This window comes from Leptodactylus fuscus, chromosome 3, assembly GCF_031893055.1.
Source record: "Leptodactylus fuscus isolate aLepFus1 chromosome 3, aLepFus1.hap2, whole genome shotgun sequence".
Taxonomy (NCBI): domain Eukaryota; kingdom Metazoa; phylum Chordata; class Amphibia; order Anura; family Leptodactylidae; genus Leptodactylus; species Leptodactylus fuscus.
The window spans coordinates 131521912-131540901 of record NC_134267.1 but is presented as its reverse complement, the minus strand read 5'-3'; the positions used below and the strand labels follow the sequence as shown (position 1 = coordinate 131540901).

Genomic DNA, 18990 nt, shown 5'->3' with positions numbered 1-18990 from the left:
CACTGCTAGTGATGTATTTGTGTGTCATGATAAGAAAATGTTCACTTTTTAATAACAAATGTGAATTGTAAAAAATAAATCATATACATGGCCACATTATTGACAAAAATGCACAAAAACTGCCTAGAAAATTCTAAATGTTCACCTACAACAGTATGCTGAACACTCCAGTAACTGCAACAACAGCTGCAAAAACAGCAGTAAGGCAATGATTGTAAAGTTTCAGAATTTGTTGAATTACAGCCAATAGTCTGAATAAAATTCTAGTCTGCAAGAAATTATTTAGAAGACGTTACTAGAGTAGCAGAATATAAGACAGCACACTTTAAAGCACCACCAACAAATTATTTTATGAAAATGGCTAGGTAACAGAATATTGGTTGATTTTCTTCAAATACTTTGCTCAATCCTGAAACTGTTCAACAACGTTTTCTGGGAAACATGTTTGGATTAAACAGTAACTGTACAATTATTTTATAATAGCTTTATCTTTTAATTTATGATATACAACATTGTATATATAAAGTAGTATATAAGTATATATATTCCATACATTTTGTATATATAAAGTTTATTTCACGTATTCTTATCATTTTGATCCTCTGAGTTAAAGTATGTCAGTTCTTACTTTATATATAGTAGTCAGAGCTTGCTAAGACTCTTCATTCATTACAACAGAATTTGGCAGACAGCCAAGATTTTTTGAGTGTACAGTATCTGTATACAGGCATTTGTTGTGCTTGTTTGCAAACACTAGTTAATCAGATTTTCCATAATTAGTTGCATTTTAATAGATGAGAATTTTATCAACCCATAAAAATGTGCTACAGAAATCTATGAGCTCAGGCTATAACATTTCCGTGCTAATAGTTTACTTTAAACAGAGACAGCGGCTCCAAACTCCTTACTGTACATTGCTGTGAAATATGTCAGTGTTATCACAGCTTATAGATAGTATAAATAATAAAAAAGCATGGAGTAACACAAATGGCAAAAAATATGTACATGTGTTGTGTCTGTTCGACGTATGGCAGCACATATGCTGAACATTTTATAGAAAGGCATGTATATGTGGATGTATAGATGTCACAACGTTTGTCCTGATTCTGATAAATTACAGTGTGATAGTTTGACAGAGAACAGGATAAAAGTCATTAAAAAGTCATAAAAAAAGAATTGTTAGGGTAGTGCCACATGATATACTGTATGTCGCTAAAGCCAGATTCACTACGAATTTGCCAAAAATGTGGCTTCAACCAAACCCCAAATTGTTGGAGTTTGCCACAAACTACTATAATTCTGTGACATCTCTTTAGATCACAGACGATAATAAGCGGAAGTCCAGAGGAGATGAGTAAACATACCAGTGTTACTCGCCTCTCCTGGGCTTCGGCTTAATGTTGATGTTGTCACACCCCATGGGACCACTGAGGCTCAATCAAATGCAGCGAGGTGAGTAAAACTGTTTGTTATGTTTACTCACTTCCCCTGGGCTTAATAATGTCAGTTTTGGTTTGGACCAAACATAATTTTGTTAATGAGTTAAATGGATAGTCTGACTTATTTTTTTAAAGACTTAATAGTGATGCTGAGGGGGACAGTAACATAAAAAAATAATAACTCATCTCTACCTAACCCTCTGTTTTTATCGGCAGCAGGTCTGGTCTTCTGCTTACACTCCCCATCTGACGTCAGTGGGATCTAGGGTTGAGCGATCGAGATTGGAAAAGATCGGATCCCGATCGGCGATCGAATAAATTTCACGATCGGCGATCAGGTTCCGATCCCACCTAAAAAAGATCGGAAACAGAATTCCAATCCCGATCGCTCAACTTACCTGCACAGAACCCTGCTGCTGCTGCCACTCCCCGTTCTTCTCGCTCCTCTTCTTTCTCCTTCACACGCCTTCAGAGCGCCCTGCACACCCCACCACCCTAGACTAGTGTTAGAAATGCTGGGAGAAGGCGGGACTTGTAGCTTAGGAGAATGTGGGCGGGTACTGGGATGCACTCACGTCCCCGCCCACACTCTCCTAAGCCACAACAAGCCCCACCTACTCCCATCATCTCTAACACTAGCCTAGGGAGGTGGGGGCACATACGATGCTCTGAAGGCATGTCAATGAGAGAGGACCAGACTGAGAAGAACAGGGAGCGGCAGCAGCAGTGGAGCTGTGCAAGTAAGCGGACACCAGGGGGGCTAAGTAGCCGGAGGATTTTTTTAATCACTACACAGCGTGGACTCCAAAAATTGAAACAAATTTTTGGACTCCATGCTGTGTAGTGAATAGGATCATTTTTTAAATCTGATCTTTGATAATTAAAAAAAATCCCATTGACTGGCATTGGGATTGGAATTGGGATCAGGATCCTCACAGATGATCCTCCGGCAGAACCAGTGTTGATTGACGTTGATTGGCCAAATGCTGTACACTGGCCAATCAACGCTGGTCAATTCATTCCAATGAAAAAAAAAGTAAGCTCGCTCGTAACAGCAAGCTGCCAGCTCTCATGACTAGCAAGGACGAGCCTGATGCAGAACCAGCGTTGATTTGCCAAATGCTATACACTGTATAGCATTCGGCCAATCAACGCTGGCTCTGAATCGAATATTTACTGCGAATAGCAGCAGTAGTATTCGATCGAGTACGAATATTTCCAAATACCGCAGTATTCGATCGAATACCTACTCAATCTAATACTACTCGCTCATCTCTAGCCTTTTGTGAGAAGGCCACCGCTGAGGCCTGTGATTTGCTGTAATGGCCGTCTTGCACCGACAGTTGGCAGCCTATGATTGAAAGACTAGACCTGCTTCCACTAGAAATGGAGGGCCAGGGAGAGGTGAGTATTGTCTTTTTATGCCGGTGCCCCCTCAGCAGCTTTATTATTTTGGGACACCTATTTAAACTTTACTATATCTATAGCTTGTTTGATTGGATAAGAAAGTGTAAGTTACTACCCTTTCCTACACCAGTCAGCCACCAAACAATAAATAAAATAGATTTGTATGTATTTTTGGGCGCATATGTTGTCAGTTTATTAAAAGTTATTGAATTAAGCACAGAAAGTAGATCTGTGTGCAGGAGTCTGTGTAGCAACACCTTCAAGTCTGTATTAAGGAGTCAAAGGGCCTTTGGGAACCACCTTATAGTGCTTTGTGCAGTGTAGTATAACACTACTAAAATCTATGACTACTTAGTATGGCATCCAATGTATGAAATCTGACAGAAAGAAATTGTATACCGTAGTATGACAATGGAGGCATATAGTGGAACAATAAAGCCCTATCGAAGTCTAAGGGCACATGCTAAGTGATAATTGGGTCTAGTACAAAGCTGTAATACAGTTATGTGCATAAGGCAGTGTATTGTTTGTTGGAATGTATTACCAGGTGAGGAAAGCAGCACCTCAGAATTGTTTCTGACCTTGATGTATCAAAGTACAAGGAGAGGAAAGGCAGTTATGTTAACATGTGTAATAGTAACCACTCTCTGGTGGCTGCAGTATTGTATGCCTCCAGACTAGAGATACGTGTTGCTTTTTGTGTTGAGACATCAGAAGTAGCAAATCCAGTAACGTCATTGCTATAGGCTCCTTAGCATGTTTGTTAGGATGAGTACATTAAAAATATAATGCTGTGCTTGAGATATTCAACTGATATTAATTTTTAATGTAATATTTTTTCTTATTAGGGAGAAGCAGGTTTACCAGGACACACAGGTTTGCCTGGACAAAAGGGTGATCAAGGTGTTCAGGTAAGTGTCGTTATTTCCAAATCCAAGATTTTGACACTATTATATAGATAAAGCAGAAATAGATACCTGGTTTCATGAATCAACAAACGCTTTGATGCAAAACTGCAAGTCTTGTAACCTTTTATTAAATAGTGCTATTTTTCAAAATACCCGTGCTTACAGTGAAAAGTACAAAGTACAGTCAGAGAAACTCTGCTGTAAAATAAGCTGTTCTGTGGGTATAAAGAACTCATTTGGAGTAAAAAAAAAAAAAAAAAAAAAGTAAAGCAAATCTTGATATGAGCATTTTCTATCCTAAACTACATAAAATGTTCCTGTAAAACTGCTGCATGTAACATATGCCATTATCCAGTTGTGGTCTGGATTGCAGCCTGTTGAGGGCTTTGTTAGCATATTACAATAATGAATTGATTTTTGTATTGTCAAAAATAGGAGTCCTTGGGGCAACACAGTGGCTCAGTGGTTAGCACTGCAGCCTTGCAGCACTGGAGTCCTGGGTTCAAATCCCACCAGGAACAACATCTGCAAGGAGTTTGTATGTTCTTCCTGTGTTTGCGTGGATTTCCTCCCATTCTACAAAGACACACTGATAAGAAAAAGAAAAAAAATGTACATTGTAATCCCTATATGGGGCTCACAATCTACATTTAAAATAATAATAATTGGAGTCCTTAATGAAATTGACAGTAAGGAAAGAGTGAACACACTTTACTTCTAGGATCCTACCGTATAATGTACTGCTCTCAAGTAACAAGTAACCAACAGAGTCTTTCATTTAAGCTTAAATGGAACCTGTCAGATTTTTTGTAGGGTGTGTGACTTTTTCAATGGTGCCCCTCACTAAGCTTTCAGTTGATGAAAAGTCAAGATATCAGCCGACTACAACTGTATGCAGATTCAGCTTAGCAAGCTATGAGCGGCACGGGACAGATTCATCTAGGCAAGCAGTCATCACACAAAATCATACCCTGTGAGGCTGACAATTAGGTAGGGTGTCAGGCTGATGTCCAACTGGGTGTGATCTAATGCAAAGATGAAGCTGATTCCCGCCTCCGTGACTAGTTGAGGTAAATTTTCATATGCTGACCTAAAGGTTTATAAGCTTATAACTTGGGTTTCTTAGCACCAGAAAGCTAAGGGTCAGAGCACATGGAGTTTTTTGGCGCTGATTTTGACGCTGAATCCGCCTCCAAGTCAGTCTCCAAAAAAAGCCTCCCAATAGAACTCTATTAGGAGGCTTTTTTTGGAGACTGATTTTAATACTGCACGCTATAATACACGTGTACAGGGACAATTTGTACTGCTATGTTAGGTTCATGCGTACAACATTTTGTGAGTTGCTCAATCTTTTATTGTAATTTCCAGCTACAATGATATAAAATGTTTTAAGACTTCTTTGAAGTAGATGTTGAACATCTTTTTAGATGGTTCAGAATCGGTGTGAAAACAGCATATTTCATTAAAACAGCTATGATAAAGCTATGTATTATTCTTGTTAGACGTCAATGTTAAGCGATGAGTGACTAACAACTAACTTTTGGAAATGATCTATTCTAATTTGTAAGGTTTATAAAAGGATATCATATGCTGTTCTACAGAATATTTTCCTCTTAAGGCACATTAATGTTGACAGATTTTTACAAAATACTCTTTTTGACTCTGTTGAAATGATTTTGAAATAAGATAATTTTTCTGCCTTCGGTTTTGCTCTCAGGGAACCTTTAGATAGTTCCCTTACTAGCTGCCTATTTACCGGTTCTGTATGGTATGTGCAGTCCAACATGACCTCTGTGTTCTCCATTACTACATAGTATTTATGGAATGATTGTCATCCAATTTGCGGTGATAAATTCATTCTACTCATGCTAAGCCTTGCCAGGCGTCTTTTACTACCCTTTAAATACTAAGTGAGTGACTTAATTTAGTACTGTGTCAGCTGACAGCCATTTACCAGTGGAAAGATGTCAAGAGGTGATGCCTTTGATAAAAGATCAATTGGATGTTTTAAATACACAAAATGAAGACTAAAACGTTGGTTTGTGGCTTTAATGATCTATAGTCAGTATGTGTGTGTTTGGGTTCTGGATTTATAAGGACGTTGTATTATGGCACTAGCAGAATGGTCATATACGACATTGAAAGTAAAACATTAAAAATATGTAAAGTCAAGTATGTATTAATAATAAAAAAGAAATAAACCTCTTCAAACTAAAAGCAGCTCATTCCTACTATTTAAGGAATTTATTTCCTTTAGTTTTACAGTATAAGATTGTTTATACTTCTTACTAATATAAGCCTATCATGTCAGATATACAGTAACTTTTGTGAATCCTGGACATGTGAGCACTTACAGTGAAAGTTATAAACTGCTTGTAACATGTATTTCAAACCATTAGACTATATATATCAAGGTTATATATTTAGATTGTCAGATGGAATAGTAAGTAACACATGCCTTGGGGTTTTGCTTGTACATGCGATAGACAGGGTATGGTTTCATTATGCAGTGAGATTAAGTTTATCCATGAGCCAACCCAAATGGTTGCGCCTCCAAAAATAGAGTAAGCACAGGAAGTTAAGGATTAGGCCATTAGACACCATGACAAAGTGAATTTCACACTTGTTTCCCTCCTTCATTTTATTGATGGCTCTTGGCCATTTATGATCTTTTAGCTCCAGTTTGGATTTTATATTATAACCTGTAAAGCATAATAAAGAATAAAATAATATATAAAAGTGCTAATATCCTATATTAATTGGCATATGTTCTAATTAACCTAATGTTTTCTACCTATGTGTTACTGAATGCTACAGATAGACAGACATTGCTGTTGTGTGCTGTATTTTTTGTTAATGTGGTGTTGTCTTTATTGTATTTTGTAGGGAGAAAAAGGAAGTAAAGGTGAAAATGGTTCTCGAGGAGAAATTGGGGAAAAGGTATCCATTAAAATGCTTTTATCTGATCTTCTTCAATCAAATATTTATACAGTGTTTCTTTTCTTGAACATTCAAAGAAAATATTTATGAAACATGATTTGCTTTAGTATGTGTTTTATAATGTAGCAGTGCTTCAGCTTTCCTTTTATATCTTACTTGAGATACATTTGGTTTGTCATAAAAAAGCCTGGCAGTACTACATTTTCTTTAACATTAAAAATAAGCAGTAATGCCTTATGAGTCAGAACTTAAAATAGCAAGTTGTGATCTGAAATGTATTATAATACTGCCTGAGCAAGAGGCACTATATGTAGATGTATGACTGGCATAAGGTAGGAACTTTATCACCGCCTGCAGAATGCGAGGTATTCGAGGTGAATGAATTCATAGTTTGTACCTATGCAGTCACCCAGCACTGTCACTTGTCTGTGTCTTGCTGAGATGTTAAACGGCTTTTACGATATTTCAATAAGGCTAGTTTTCCATAAAGAATTAAAAACATGTATTTGATAGATTTTTTTCAAGGTTTTTCCCTTTGCTGTGTAAAAAATGGTATAGCCTGTAGTGGTGTATGGCGCTCCGTCTTCTACAGACAATTTCAGCACCAGGATTTACACAAAAGTTTGGTTTCCTGAAAATCTTCTCTTTCTTATCTTTATGCCCAATGAAGGGCCAGTAACCCAAGATGTCAGTAAGAATACTACATATCCAAAGCTGGCTGTATGCATTAGTGGTGATAGATTGGATATGATTACCAACACTATACAGTAAAGTAAAGGCAAGATTACAAAAATTGGAGTTCTGTCCTGTCATCTACTTTTTGAATTCTTCAAGTAGCACCCGCAACTCAGAAGTCAGGAGACTGCTACCTGTCTCATGCTATTGACTACCATTTTTTAACCACTGAGCAGAGTCGAATTGAGAACAATGGGAGTGGTTAAGAGTTTTCCATGTTAATTCTGACATGGAAAACCTTTTGGAATTAGTGTGTAAAATAATACTTCTAAACAGAATATGAGGATAGAATTGCAAACAGTTTTTGACTAAGTTTTTGAGACTAACGCAGAAAATAATTGGGCTATATTTAGTCCTTCCTAGTAATGCACATCATTGATGTTTCATCTGACATAACATACTCTCACAAATGACACATTTGCTACTGGTAATGCTATCTATACACTGTAAATGTGGTATCTAGCATGATAGCCAGTCATGTTCTGTGTTACTATGCCTACTTTGATGCCTGTACTGTCTGGGCACCTAGGTTTATGGTGTGCCTCACTAGGACTTTTTTAAAGTGACAGTATGGTCTTTCAGCAAGCAGTGTAGAAATGTTGCATTATCAACTATATTATCCACATGATAAATAGACGTAGTATAAAAAGTCAATTTAATATCATTAATCATTTTTATTCTACATCTCTTATTGTTGTTATAAATAACTCTATTTTTTTGTCCATTTTAATCAATCTTCTAAAAAGCAATCTCCTTTTTTTTTCTTTTTTAATGTAGATTGTGAGCCACATATAGGGATCACAGTGTACTTTTTTTTTCATTTAAGTATATCTTTGTAGAATGGGAGGAAATCCATGCAAACATGGGGAGAACATACAAGCTCCTTGCAGATGTTGCTCCTGGTGTGATTCAAACCTAGGACTCGAGCGCTACAAGGCTGCAGTGCTAACCACTGAGCCACCATGTTGCTCCTGAAAGGCAATCTCCTTTTGTATTAGAGCATATGGATATCTTAAAGGATAATTCTGCAAAATTAATAACTCTCCTTGTTGAATCATTACAACAGTGGTCACCCATTCATATCATTGGGCACTGTGTAATATTATATTGTGGTCTTCTCATCTTACTCGAATGATTATAGCTGACCACCAGTTATACCCTGTTTCTCCAAAAATTATTATTTATTTATATAGCACCATTAATTACATGTTGTTTTACATTTGAGCGTTTACATACGGTACACAAAATATACAAAAAGATATGATGCTAACAATGACTGACTGGCACAGTGGAATAGAGATCCCTGCCTGCAAGGGCTTACAATCTATGATGGAAGGGGGATAGAGACAGAACTTGAGGGGAGAGACTGTTCAAATGGTGATGTGGTAACAGTAGTGTTATTGGAGGGTTATAGAACTTCCTGAATAGGTGTGTCTTCAGGGCCTTCTTGAAGCTTGTGGTTGTAGGGGTTCCAGTAGAGTTATTGGAGCTTGTAGGCCTTCCTGAATAGGTGAGTCTTCAGGGCCTTCTTGAAGCCTGTGATTGTGGGGGTCAGTCTTATGTGTCTTGGTAATGAGTTCCAGAGTATGGGGGGGATGCATGGGAGAAATCTTGGAGATGGTTGTATGAGGAGCAGATGAGAGCAGAGCAGAGTAGGAGGTGTTTGGAGGATCTGAGGATCTAAGCCCTACCCTGAAAGTAAGCCCCTCCCGAGTCCGCCTTCTGAGTGCCACTTCCTCACTGCTACTATGCAGTGAGGTTGGCTACCTCGTTCCTACAGAAGCAGCCGCTCCACTACAGCTTCTCCCCCTTAGTGTAAAGGAGAGGAGATAGTGAGGACATGGGGGCACTGCCACACAATGTGTTTAGATAGAGTTCCAGTAGGCTTAACACCCACTGACACTGCACTATCAATTCTAAACTAACCCTAACTATTTTATGAGATTTATCCGGGTTGATTTAGAAAATATTGTGATTCGCTCCAGTGTCTAAAAAATAAGACCGGGTCGGGCCGTAGCCCTTTTTTTAGGCAAAAATAATAATATAGGACACTGTCTTATTTTCAGAGAAACACAATATAAACAGCTGCACATGTGACATTTCCTCTATAATTTAGACAATCCCTGTAAGATTTCATGGAGAAATCTAAATTTAATCTTAAAGTGGTAAGATAATTTAATAATATATGCTACTGTTGAAATAAGGTTTTTTTTTTTTTTTTTACAGTTATTTCTTGTATTTTCACATTTTTACAAACTTCAGTTCTGATTCGTTTCCCATTAAGTTAATGTAACGTTCCTAAGACATTTTACAAAAAAAAAAATATTTAAACTTTCAGAAGGAAGAGCCCTGGGGAATATCTGGATTTAATTGAAAATTTTGTTGAAGCCTTTATTTTTTTCTGTACCTTGTGTTTTCAATCTGTACACTTCCTTTGTTAGGATCTTGGCTCAGACATCTCTTCTAACACCACCAAGGCATGGCATTGATTGTTGATGCAGTCTACATCCTTGCTGACAATGTAGCTCAGGAGATGTATTTATGGGGAAGCCCTGGCTTCCATCAAGCCAGCAAATTGTGTGAAGCTGTTCCAATGGGCATATAAACACTTGGCATGTATTATTTAGAATGGAATTATTTTTTACATAACACTATGCAGCACCATGATAATACTTAATCATGAGCCCTCTGTGTATTTACCTAGGGATTAGCTTACTGGAAAATATCAAAGGACTTTACAGAGTTCATTGCCTCGTCTTACAATTTATACCATTAAAAATAGTTCTGAACTTGAAATGCACATAAATGAAGCGATGTACACTTTTAGTTACTCAATACAAGTGCTTGTTTAGGAACTTTGGTAAAGATATGCATTAAGAACAGAAGCAAATCAGGTATTTTTATACATCTAAAGCCTTTTAAAATATGTGCATATTTCTTGTTGAAACATAACCTCCATTATATGCTTAAAAGAAAATATTTCTGTGTGAAATAACCTTAAAAGAACCGTTGTGTATTGTTTCCAACAAAGTATCTTTATTTACAGCTGTGTGATGTCTTAGTAAACTGAGGGATTACATTAGAAATCCTTAGGCATCTTACTAACTGTTTGGGGCTTTTAAGTTTTGCCAGTCACTAGTTAGAAAAGCTGCTTAAGGTAAATGGGCTGCACGAAATGTTGGCACACGTTTTGCTTTTTCCCTGGAAAATTAGCAAGTGCGTAACATACAATTATGACCAAATTAAGGAAAATTAAACAATTATTCTATTTTTGTTTTGATATATGTATATGTAGTAAAAATTATACATATTTGCGGCCGGGTTCACATTTGCGCCCTGGCCTCCGCTTTCAGGTTTCCGTCTTCTGCTGACAGAAGACAGAAACCTGGCAGACAGTGTCTGGCTGTGAGCGTTTTGTGCTCTCCGCGGAAAAAACGTTTTTTTTTAAAAAAAAACAGACGCAAAGTTCTGCATGTCCGACTTTGTGTCCGATTAAAAAAAACGGTTTCGCTATGGAGAGCATAAAACACTCACAGGCGTTCACGATTGGACACTTTCCAAACCCATTCAAATGAATGGGTTTGAAAACTGACTGCAGTTTTCCGTCTCCTGTCCAGTTTCTCGGGCAGGAAATGGAAACCTGCAAAACGGAGATTGGGCGCTGGTGTGAACCCGCCCTTAGCTGTATTAGTTCTTATAGTCAGTTTATTTCGGAAGGAATGGTGCCACCAGAAAATGACCTATTTTTTAAAGCAGATTTTTCAATTTATTTTTAAATGGATTCTATTCTATTCTTTTTAAATTAAGTACACGTTGGAATAGACTTAGGAAAGGCTATTCTTCTCTTACCTTTCTTTTTCTGATCCGCGCCACCGTTCCTGAGAAATTTCTTTCTTCTTTTCCCGACCGCCTCTTCGCCAGGCCATCGGCCGCATCTTCAGCCAAAAGCATCGACTGTGCATGTCCGTTGGCCATTTTCTTGTAACCTCTACACGAGTGACAACCCAGCAACAGGACTGCTACCTCTACTTTTGTGCAAGGAGGCATAGGATGAGCACTGCCAGAACCTTGCAAAATGACCTCCAGCAGGCCACAAATGTGCATGTGTCTGCACAAATGGTTAGAAACCAAATCCATGAGGATGGTATGAGGGCCCGACGTCCACAGATGGGGGTTGTGCTGACAGCCCGACACTGTGCAGGACGCTTGGCATTTGCCACAGAACACCAGGATTGGCAACTTCGCCACTGGCACCCTGTGCTCTTCACAGATGAAATCAACTTCACACTGAGCACATGTGACAAAGGTGACAGAGTCTGGAAACGCCGTGGAGAGCGATCTGCTGCCTGCAAAATCCTTCAGCATGACCAGTTTGGCAGTGGGTCAGTAATGGTGTGGGGTGGCATTTCTTTGGAGGGCCGCACAGGCCTCCATGTGCTTGCCAGTGGTAGCCTAATTGCCATTAGGTACCGAGATGAGATCCTCAGACCTCTTGTGAGACCATATGCTGGTGAGATTGGCCCTGAGTTCCTCCTAATGCAGGACAATGTCAGACCTCATGTGGCTGGAGTGTGTCAGCAGTTCCTGCAAGATGAAGGCATTGAAGCTATGGACTGACCCGTCCGTCCCGAGACCTGAATCTGATTGAGCACGTCTGGGACATCATGCCTCACTCCATCCACCAACGTCACTTTGCACCACAAACTGTCTAGGAGTTGGCAAATGCTTTAGTCCACGTCTGAGAGGAGATCCCTCACGAGACCATCCGCAACCTCATTAGGAGCATGCCCAGGCATTGTAGGGAGGTCATACAGGCACGTGGAGGCCACACACATTACTGAGCCTCATTTTGACATTTTTTAAGGACATTACATTAAAGTTGGATCAGCCTGTAATTTGTTTTCCACTTTAATTTTTTGGGGTGACTCCAAATCCAGGCCTCCATTGGTTAATAAATTTGATTTCCATTGATGATTTTTGTGTGATTTTGTTGTTATCACATTCAACTTTGTACAGAACAAAGTATTCAATGAGAATATTTCATTAATAGAGAGAGAGAGGGAGAGGGAGAGAATATAAGAATATATATTCACACACACATACTAAGCCAATTAATAGACTGGCACACATCAATTCTGTAGTGGTTTTCTTTACTGCAGTCATCTCATTTACATCATGGAGAAGACAGACAGGATTACAATAGACCTTTATAGATAACACCACTGACCCATCATTGAATCCCTTGAAGCTGCTGACAATAGATAAGTCAAAGTTTATCTATCCCCCTCTGTGCACAGATTATATCTAGACAACTCTCAAGTGAGTAAGCTTCCTAAGACTACCGAGACTGCTGTAAACTATAACACTAAATTGCTGTTAACAATGCAATTTGCTATTTATCTGGTTTAAATTTTTTAAAAAAAATGGTGATACAATTCCCAAGTTATCCCATAAAAAAACTGCTGTAATAACATGATTGACTCAACAAATTGGAGCGGAGTTACATTTTTTGACTAAATATGACTTTTAACGAGATTATAGGGAGTCTGTTACCTCCTTCACACATATTAAATTACTAACACTATGTTACAGAGCACATTCCAGTAATAAGCAACATACCATTGTTATGTAGGTCACTTTTGTTGATTCGAAGAAAAATAAAACTTCAAAGTCTTATGCAGATGAGGCAGTCGGCACACTGGGGGTTGGGCATTTAGCTTCCTGGAGCACTGTTCCTGCCACTCAGACCTCTACCATCTGCCTGCCTACATCACACCATGCAGTAGGAGTCAGAGGTGTAGCTAGGTGTTCAGCACAAAGGGGTTGGGGGGCACACATCTAAATTAGCCACCATATCAGTTGTAATAAGCTGTGAAGACCAGGAAAAATGTTGTGACTTACAGGTTACATCTCTGACTGTAATCATCCACATTTCTTGTCTCTTCCATCTGGACCACCATGACCAATTCTTCCTCCTGTGACTTGTCTATGCAAAATTTGTAACACAGTCAATTCTGGCTGCTCACTTTTTCAGGTACCTGACCCACATTGTTTTAATTTACATAAAATCGCCATCTTACTGCTACCCCCAATTATAAAATATATGATATAAAATCCCCTGGGAATGAGATAAACTCCAATGTTCCTTTTTAATTTAATAATGCTCTATGTGCCTCCTTTATTTAATAGTTCCACTTAATAGGTAATTCCCCCTAATTAATAATATCTTGTGTACCTGCTTATGTGCCCTGCCTTCCCCACTGTAAGTCCTATACCACACATGACTGGAGAGGTCAATCAGTAGCCTCAGTGTTAGCGGGAAAGCACTCAGTGATATATATGAGTGACATTACCAAGTCCTTTCCATGTACAGTTCAGGACTTACAGCAGGTAAGGCATGGTGACTGAACAGACAGCAGTAGCGGGATGTGGACATCAGAATGCTGGGGACAAGTGATTATTTATTAATGTTTCACCTTCCCTGCCTCTTCTGCAATTTATCCAATCCTTTAAGGGGGTTATCCAGAGAATATTAAAGCTTACCTGTGCTTATTAGTAGACTTCATTATTCCTTGGAAAACCCCTTCAATACAGTCCTAATGCCCCCTTATATTGCTATTTCTCTTTATATTCATACAGCCCCCACTGACCTTTCTCTATAAGCTATATCCTCTTTTATTAAAGCCCCCTAATAACCATTATATTTGTTATGGACCCTTATCCTGCTAAATTTACAATGCCCCAATTAATCTCTTGTAAGTGTTACCACCTCCCCTCTTAAATTGCTGAAAGTGTGTAAAAAAAAAAAAAAAAAGTTGAAAATTATACTTGCCTGCCTTTGATCCTCCGAGAAGCCTCTACTCCTGGCATTGCTGCTGCTTACTAAAAAACACTTCTGCCTCGCAAAGACTTCTGTCATTGCGAAGACAATAGCGTCAGAATTGTGCTCTAGAGCAACCTAAGAATCCAATTATGTCCAGGTAAATTACCGTCAAGCTGCACTACTTGGAATTTCATGATCAAACCCTGTTGGTGGCTCAGAATCTATAGGCTCTACCTGATATAGCTCTTTCAGTACAACTCTTTGCGGATCTGGCACCAACCACTCTGAACAGATGCCAAATTTTTTGCTCTGTCTCCTTAGCAGTACAAAAATCCTAGATACCGCTGGGGCTTTCCCTTCCATCTGGCATGTACACTCAATAATGAGAACTGTGTCATCCAAAGCAACTGTGACGGAGGGTTAGATTCCACAACAGCCAGATTTCACTGCTAATCCTTTTGTTTCTTAATTCCCTCTTCCCTCCTAGTCTGTCTCCTGAGGCGTTCATTTGGTGGAGACATGTTTGGTTTCACTATCTCACCGACTTCCTATGTGACTGGCAGGTCTTCACCAAGGAATATTTTATCTGCACTTATTCCCACCTACTTCAGGGACTTTTACGACTACACAGGTCTTTCAATCTCTCTGTTCTCTCACCCCTCTCAACCCAGAAATTTCCCTCACCAGTTTTGAAAAACTATGTTTATACACAAAGAATTTCATAAAATAAAAAATAACAGAACTGCAGTTTTTTGGTCACATTTCCTCCTCAAAAAATACATTATTTAGCTACATTGACAAAAATGACCAAAACTGTGTGACAATGTGAGCAGTAAAAAAAGGTTTTTTTACCCTGAGGATATTGATGTGTTGGTGTATGATCCCATTTTGAGTAGATAGTTAATCCAGTTTATTTGCACATTGATGTGCAGTTCACTTAGAGCAGGTGGATGGACACATAGTGTTAAAGGTACTCTATCAGCAAAATTATGCTGTATGAGCCCCACATATGCGTGAATAGCCTTTAAAAAGGCACTGCCATTTAGAAAAATGGTGCCAGAGCGTGCGCAGTAGCTCCGGAGGGAGCGCTACTGCACATGCGCCATATTGAACCACTTGGATTTGAACCACTGGAAGAAGAAGACGATGAAGCCAGGGAGGAGCCTGGACCGGAGGGCGTCACTGAAAGAAGAAGAAAGAAGAGGAAGGCGTGCCAGAAGATGACGTCGGATCGTGCATCACCGTGCACAATAAGTATAATTTACATATATATTTTTAAGGTTTTATTTTAAAATGGGGAGGGGGGTGTTAAAATAACATTAGAATAACATTAGCGGTGCCTGAATAGCCTTTTTAATGGTTATTCACGCATATGTGGGGCTCATACAGCATAATTTTGCTGATAGAGCCCCTTTAAAGTCTGCCAGTAGTTTTCTGGGAAATACTTCTGTTCTTGGAGTTCATATTTGGCATTGTGGCTCACTCATGAGAGTGAATAAAATGTCATCCTATTACCTACACGCATCTAACTACCCTTCAGTGTTTCCCCGTCAGCTGGGAAAAATTGGGCTTATGTATACCTGATAAATTCCCAGTTACAGCCATTACAATCAAAGAATCCTCTAGTTCTCAAAACCACCATCTTCTATTGTTATGTGCATAAAATCATGACCAATACACATAATAGGGGTTGGTGGCTGTCGCTTACGCTTTTCAGATGATGTACTTATCCTTACTTATAATGTCATGAATAGGGACAGGTACACCATCTGAAACGTATAGGTGCAGTCACCACCTATTAAGTGTATTGTTTCTGATTTTATGTTAACAAAATTGCTTTTGTTTCCTTAGATTGCATTTTAAAACCATTTTTTAACACTGTCACCTATTTCTATTGCATCATGACTAGCTATTTTACTGTCTTTTACAATGACATGTTATAAAGACATCTATCAACTAGCAATTTGCATTTTGAAAGAATATCAAAGTTATCATATAATATTACTGTTATTTTTTTACAGCCTAATAGATGCTTTATCCACTAAAATTACTACTACATTAGTTTATCTTGCCACAAAAAAAATAGTGCAATGTACTAATGTTTAAGTGGATTCTTGTACATGAAATAATCTGTGTAATGTAGTGAATTGGGAAGAATGTAGAAGTATAAGAGCTTCCTATATATTTCCCATTCCTTCTGTAGCCATTCTTGATTTTGGCTTAAAAAAATCAGAAAAACCTGCAACAAAAACAGCTGTGTTTGCGCAATGTGGAGCTTTATCCTCAGTGTCCAGATTGCAGGTTTTAATCCTACCTGTGGCCTACATAAAAATCTCCATAATGAAAAAGAAAAAACTAATTGAATAAACAGATACGTCCTCCTACTCTTTATTCTACATTAATCCAGATATTAAAATAAAGAAAAAACATGCAAAAATAACATAAAACTAAAGAAACGTATTTATCACCAAGAAACCATGCAAAAATTACTTGAAAAGCACAAGCAAAAAAAGTTATGGTTTTCAAAACTGGATGTAGCACAAAACCCAAAAATGTGTCCAATCTTGAACCAAGGACAATGGCCCTGTCATGAAGTGGTTAGTTATAATCCTTATTAGAGATGAGCGAACAGTAAAATGTTCGAGGTTCGATATTCGTTTCCAGTAGCCCCTCAATATTTGACTACTCGAATTGAATATCGAACCCTATTATAGTCTATGGGGGGAAAATGGTCATTTCAGGGGTAGGCAACATTCGATTAAATTATACTTACCAAGTCCACGAGTGAGGGTTGGGCTGGATCCTCCGAGAAATCTTCTCCGTGCAGCGTTCCCACGGCATCTTCTGGCTCTGAAATCACTCTGCCAGGCATCGGGCCTGGGCAGAGCCGAATGCGCATGCCCGCACTACAAGTGGACATGCGTAGTCGGCTCTGCCCAGGCCCGATGCCTGGCAGAGTGAATTCAGAGCCGGAAGATGCCGCGGGGAAGCTGCACGGAGAAGACTTCTAAAGGTAAGAGAAGAACCAGCGTTGATTGGCCGACTGTATAGCATTCGGCCAATCAATGCTGGTTCTGCATCAAACTTTTCCATTCGAATAGCGAGTGGTACTCGATCGAGTACGAGTATTTCGAATACCGTAGTATTCGCTCGAATACCTACTCTCTAATCCTTATATCTAAACCACATAAACCACATGCAAGTCTTTATACGTCTTCCACTTTTAATTGAGAAACAATATCCGAGAAAGGAGGAAATATATTTATGTTTTTGTTCACTGTCCCATTAATTCCAAATTTCACGTGTATTATTAAATTATCATCTAACTCCTCTAAATCACTGAAGTTTCCAACATTCACAGTCTCATGGCTTAAGTGCTATGTAGGAAAAGACTACTATCCGTTGGGTTACTTATATTTTTCTACCATTTTCAAACATCCTTTACCATCCATGGTCATTAAGCTAGTGTATGTGGAAAACAAACAAAAGAAAGGATTATTCAATGAAAAGTCCTTAAGGTAAAAATGTTCTGTTCGTTGTTGATGTATAATTTAAATCTTCTTAAAAGAAGAGCTTTCATTTACTCCTCAGGATTCAACGATTTTGTTTGATTCATTTTCAAATACGAGTTGCCCTACTTACTTGTCTCTTAGAAATCTGCAATTTACCTTTAACTTTGGAATCTTTTACATTGCACTCAATCTGAAACCATATAAGTGAATACATAGTACACAGCATTTAATGTACGCCGTCAAAGAATACGACATTGCTCGGATTTAAGCATGGATTTGTAGTGAAACCACCATATGATTAATGTACACCATGCTTTATGGTTATGGGTACGTTTATGACATAAGTAAACCAAGGAATGCTCAACTAAAGTACTTTGTGAATTCATGGAACAAAAGCCTTTGAAGTTTGCCCACATTTTCCGAGCTGGGTTTAAACATATCCTTATGTGTCTGTTAACCATACCAACAAAACATACACACAATCTTTTATTAAATAGTTCTGGAGAGTTTGCACTAAATCTAAAGGTTGTAACAGAGTTTCATAATATTTGATTTTAGGTAATAATATTTTATACTATTTAGAATAGTAGTGTGCAATTGTTTGGTGGATAAAAGATTCCATTTATTACAAATTTAAAACACTTTAGGCAACAGATGGAAAGTAAAAGCAAAACTATCTATATATTTATCTATCTATCTATCCATCTATATCTCCTATCTATCTATCTATCTATCTATCTATCTATCTATCTATCTATCTATCTATATCCATCTATATCTCTCATCTATCTATCTATCTATCTATCTATCTATCTATCTATCTATCTATATCTTTCATCTATCTATCATTTATAAAGGTGAAAGTTTGTGAGTTTGGATGTTTGTGGGTTTGTGTTTTTGGATGTTTGTTCCTCAATCACAGCCAAACGGCTGAATGGATTTTGGGGAAAGTTCACACACACACACACACACACACTTGCTAGGAAAAGGTAGTAGGCTATTTAAAATGTGGGTCACTCACCTTAAATCACCACCGTGACCCTCCAAAGACCCCTCCGGGCTCAGCTGTAGAAGCTGACATTCTGTCAGCGCTGATCTACCCACACACCTCCTATTGGTGCATGGCAGGCTGTGGGCGGGCTATAGAGCCAGGGCTGCGGCACCATAGGTTGGGGGCTAAATGTGGGCATGCCGATTGAGCAGGGACACAGTGAACAAGATGGCGG

The 18990-nt window shown here is 38.5% G+C and overlaps 1 protein-coding gene across 2 annotated transcripts in view; it reads left to right on the top strand.

The window, feature by feature from the left end:
* Positions 1-18990, top strand: part of COL19A1 (collagen type XIX alpha 1 chain) — a 661532-nt gene that overhangs the window by 153652 nt on the left and 488890 nt on the right. For both annotated transcript variants that reach the window (XM_075268349.1, XM_075268350.1), the window contains exons 10-11: positions 3695-3757; positions 6641-6694. In XM_075268349.1, the coding sequence (XP_075124450.1) occupies positions 3695-3757; positions 6641-6694 (117 nt within the window). The remainder of the gene's footprint in view (positions 1-3694; positions 3758-6640; positions 6695-18990) is intronic.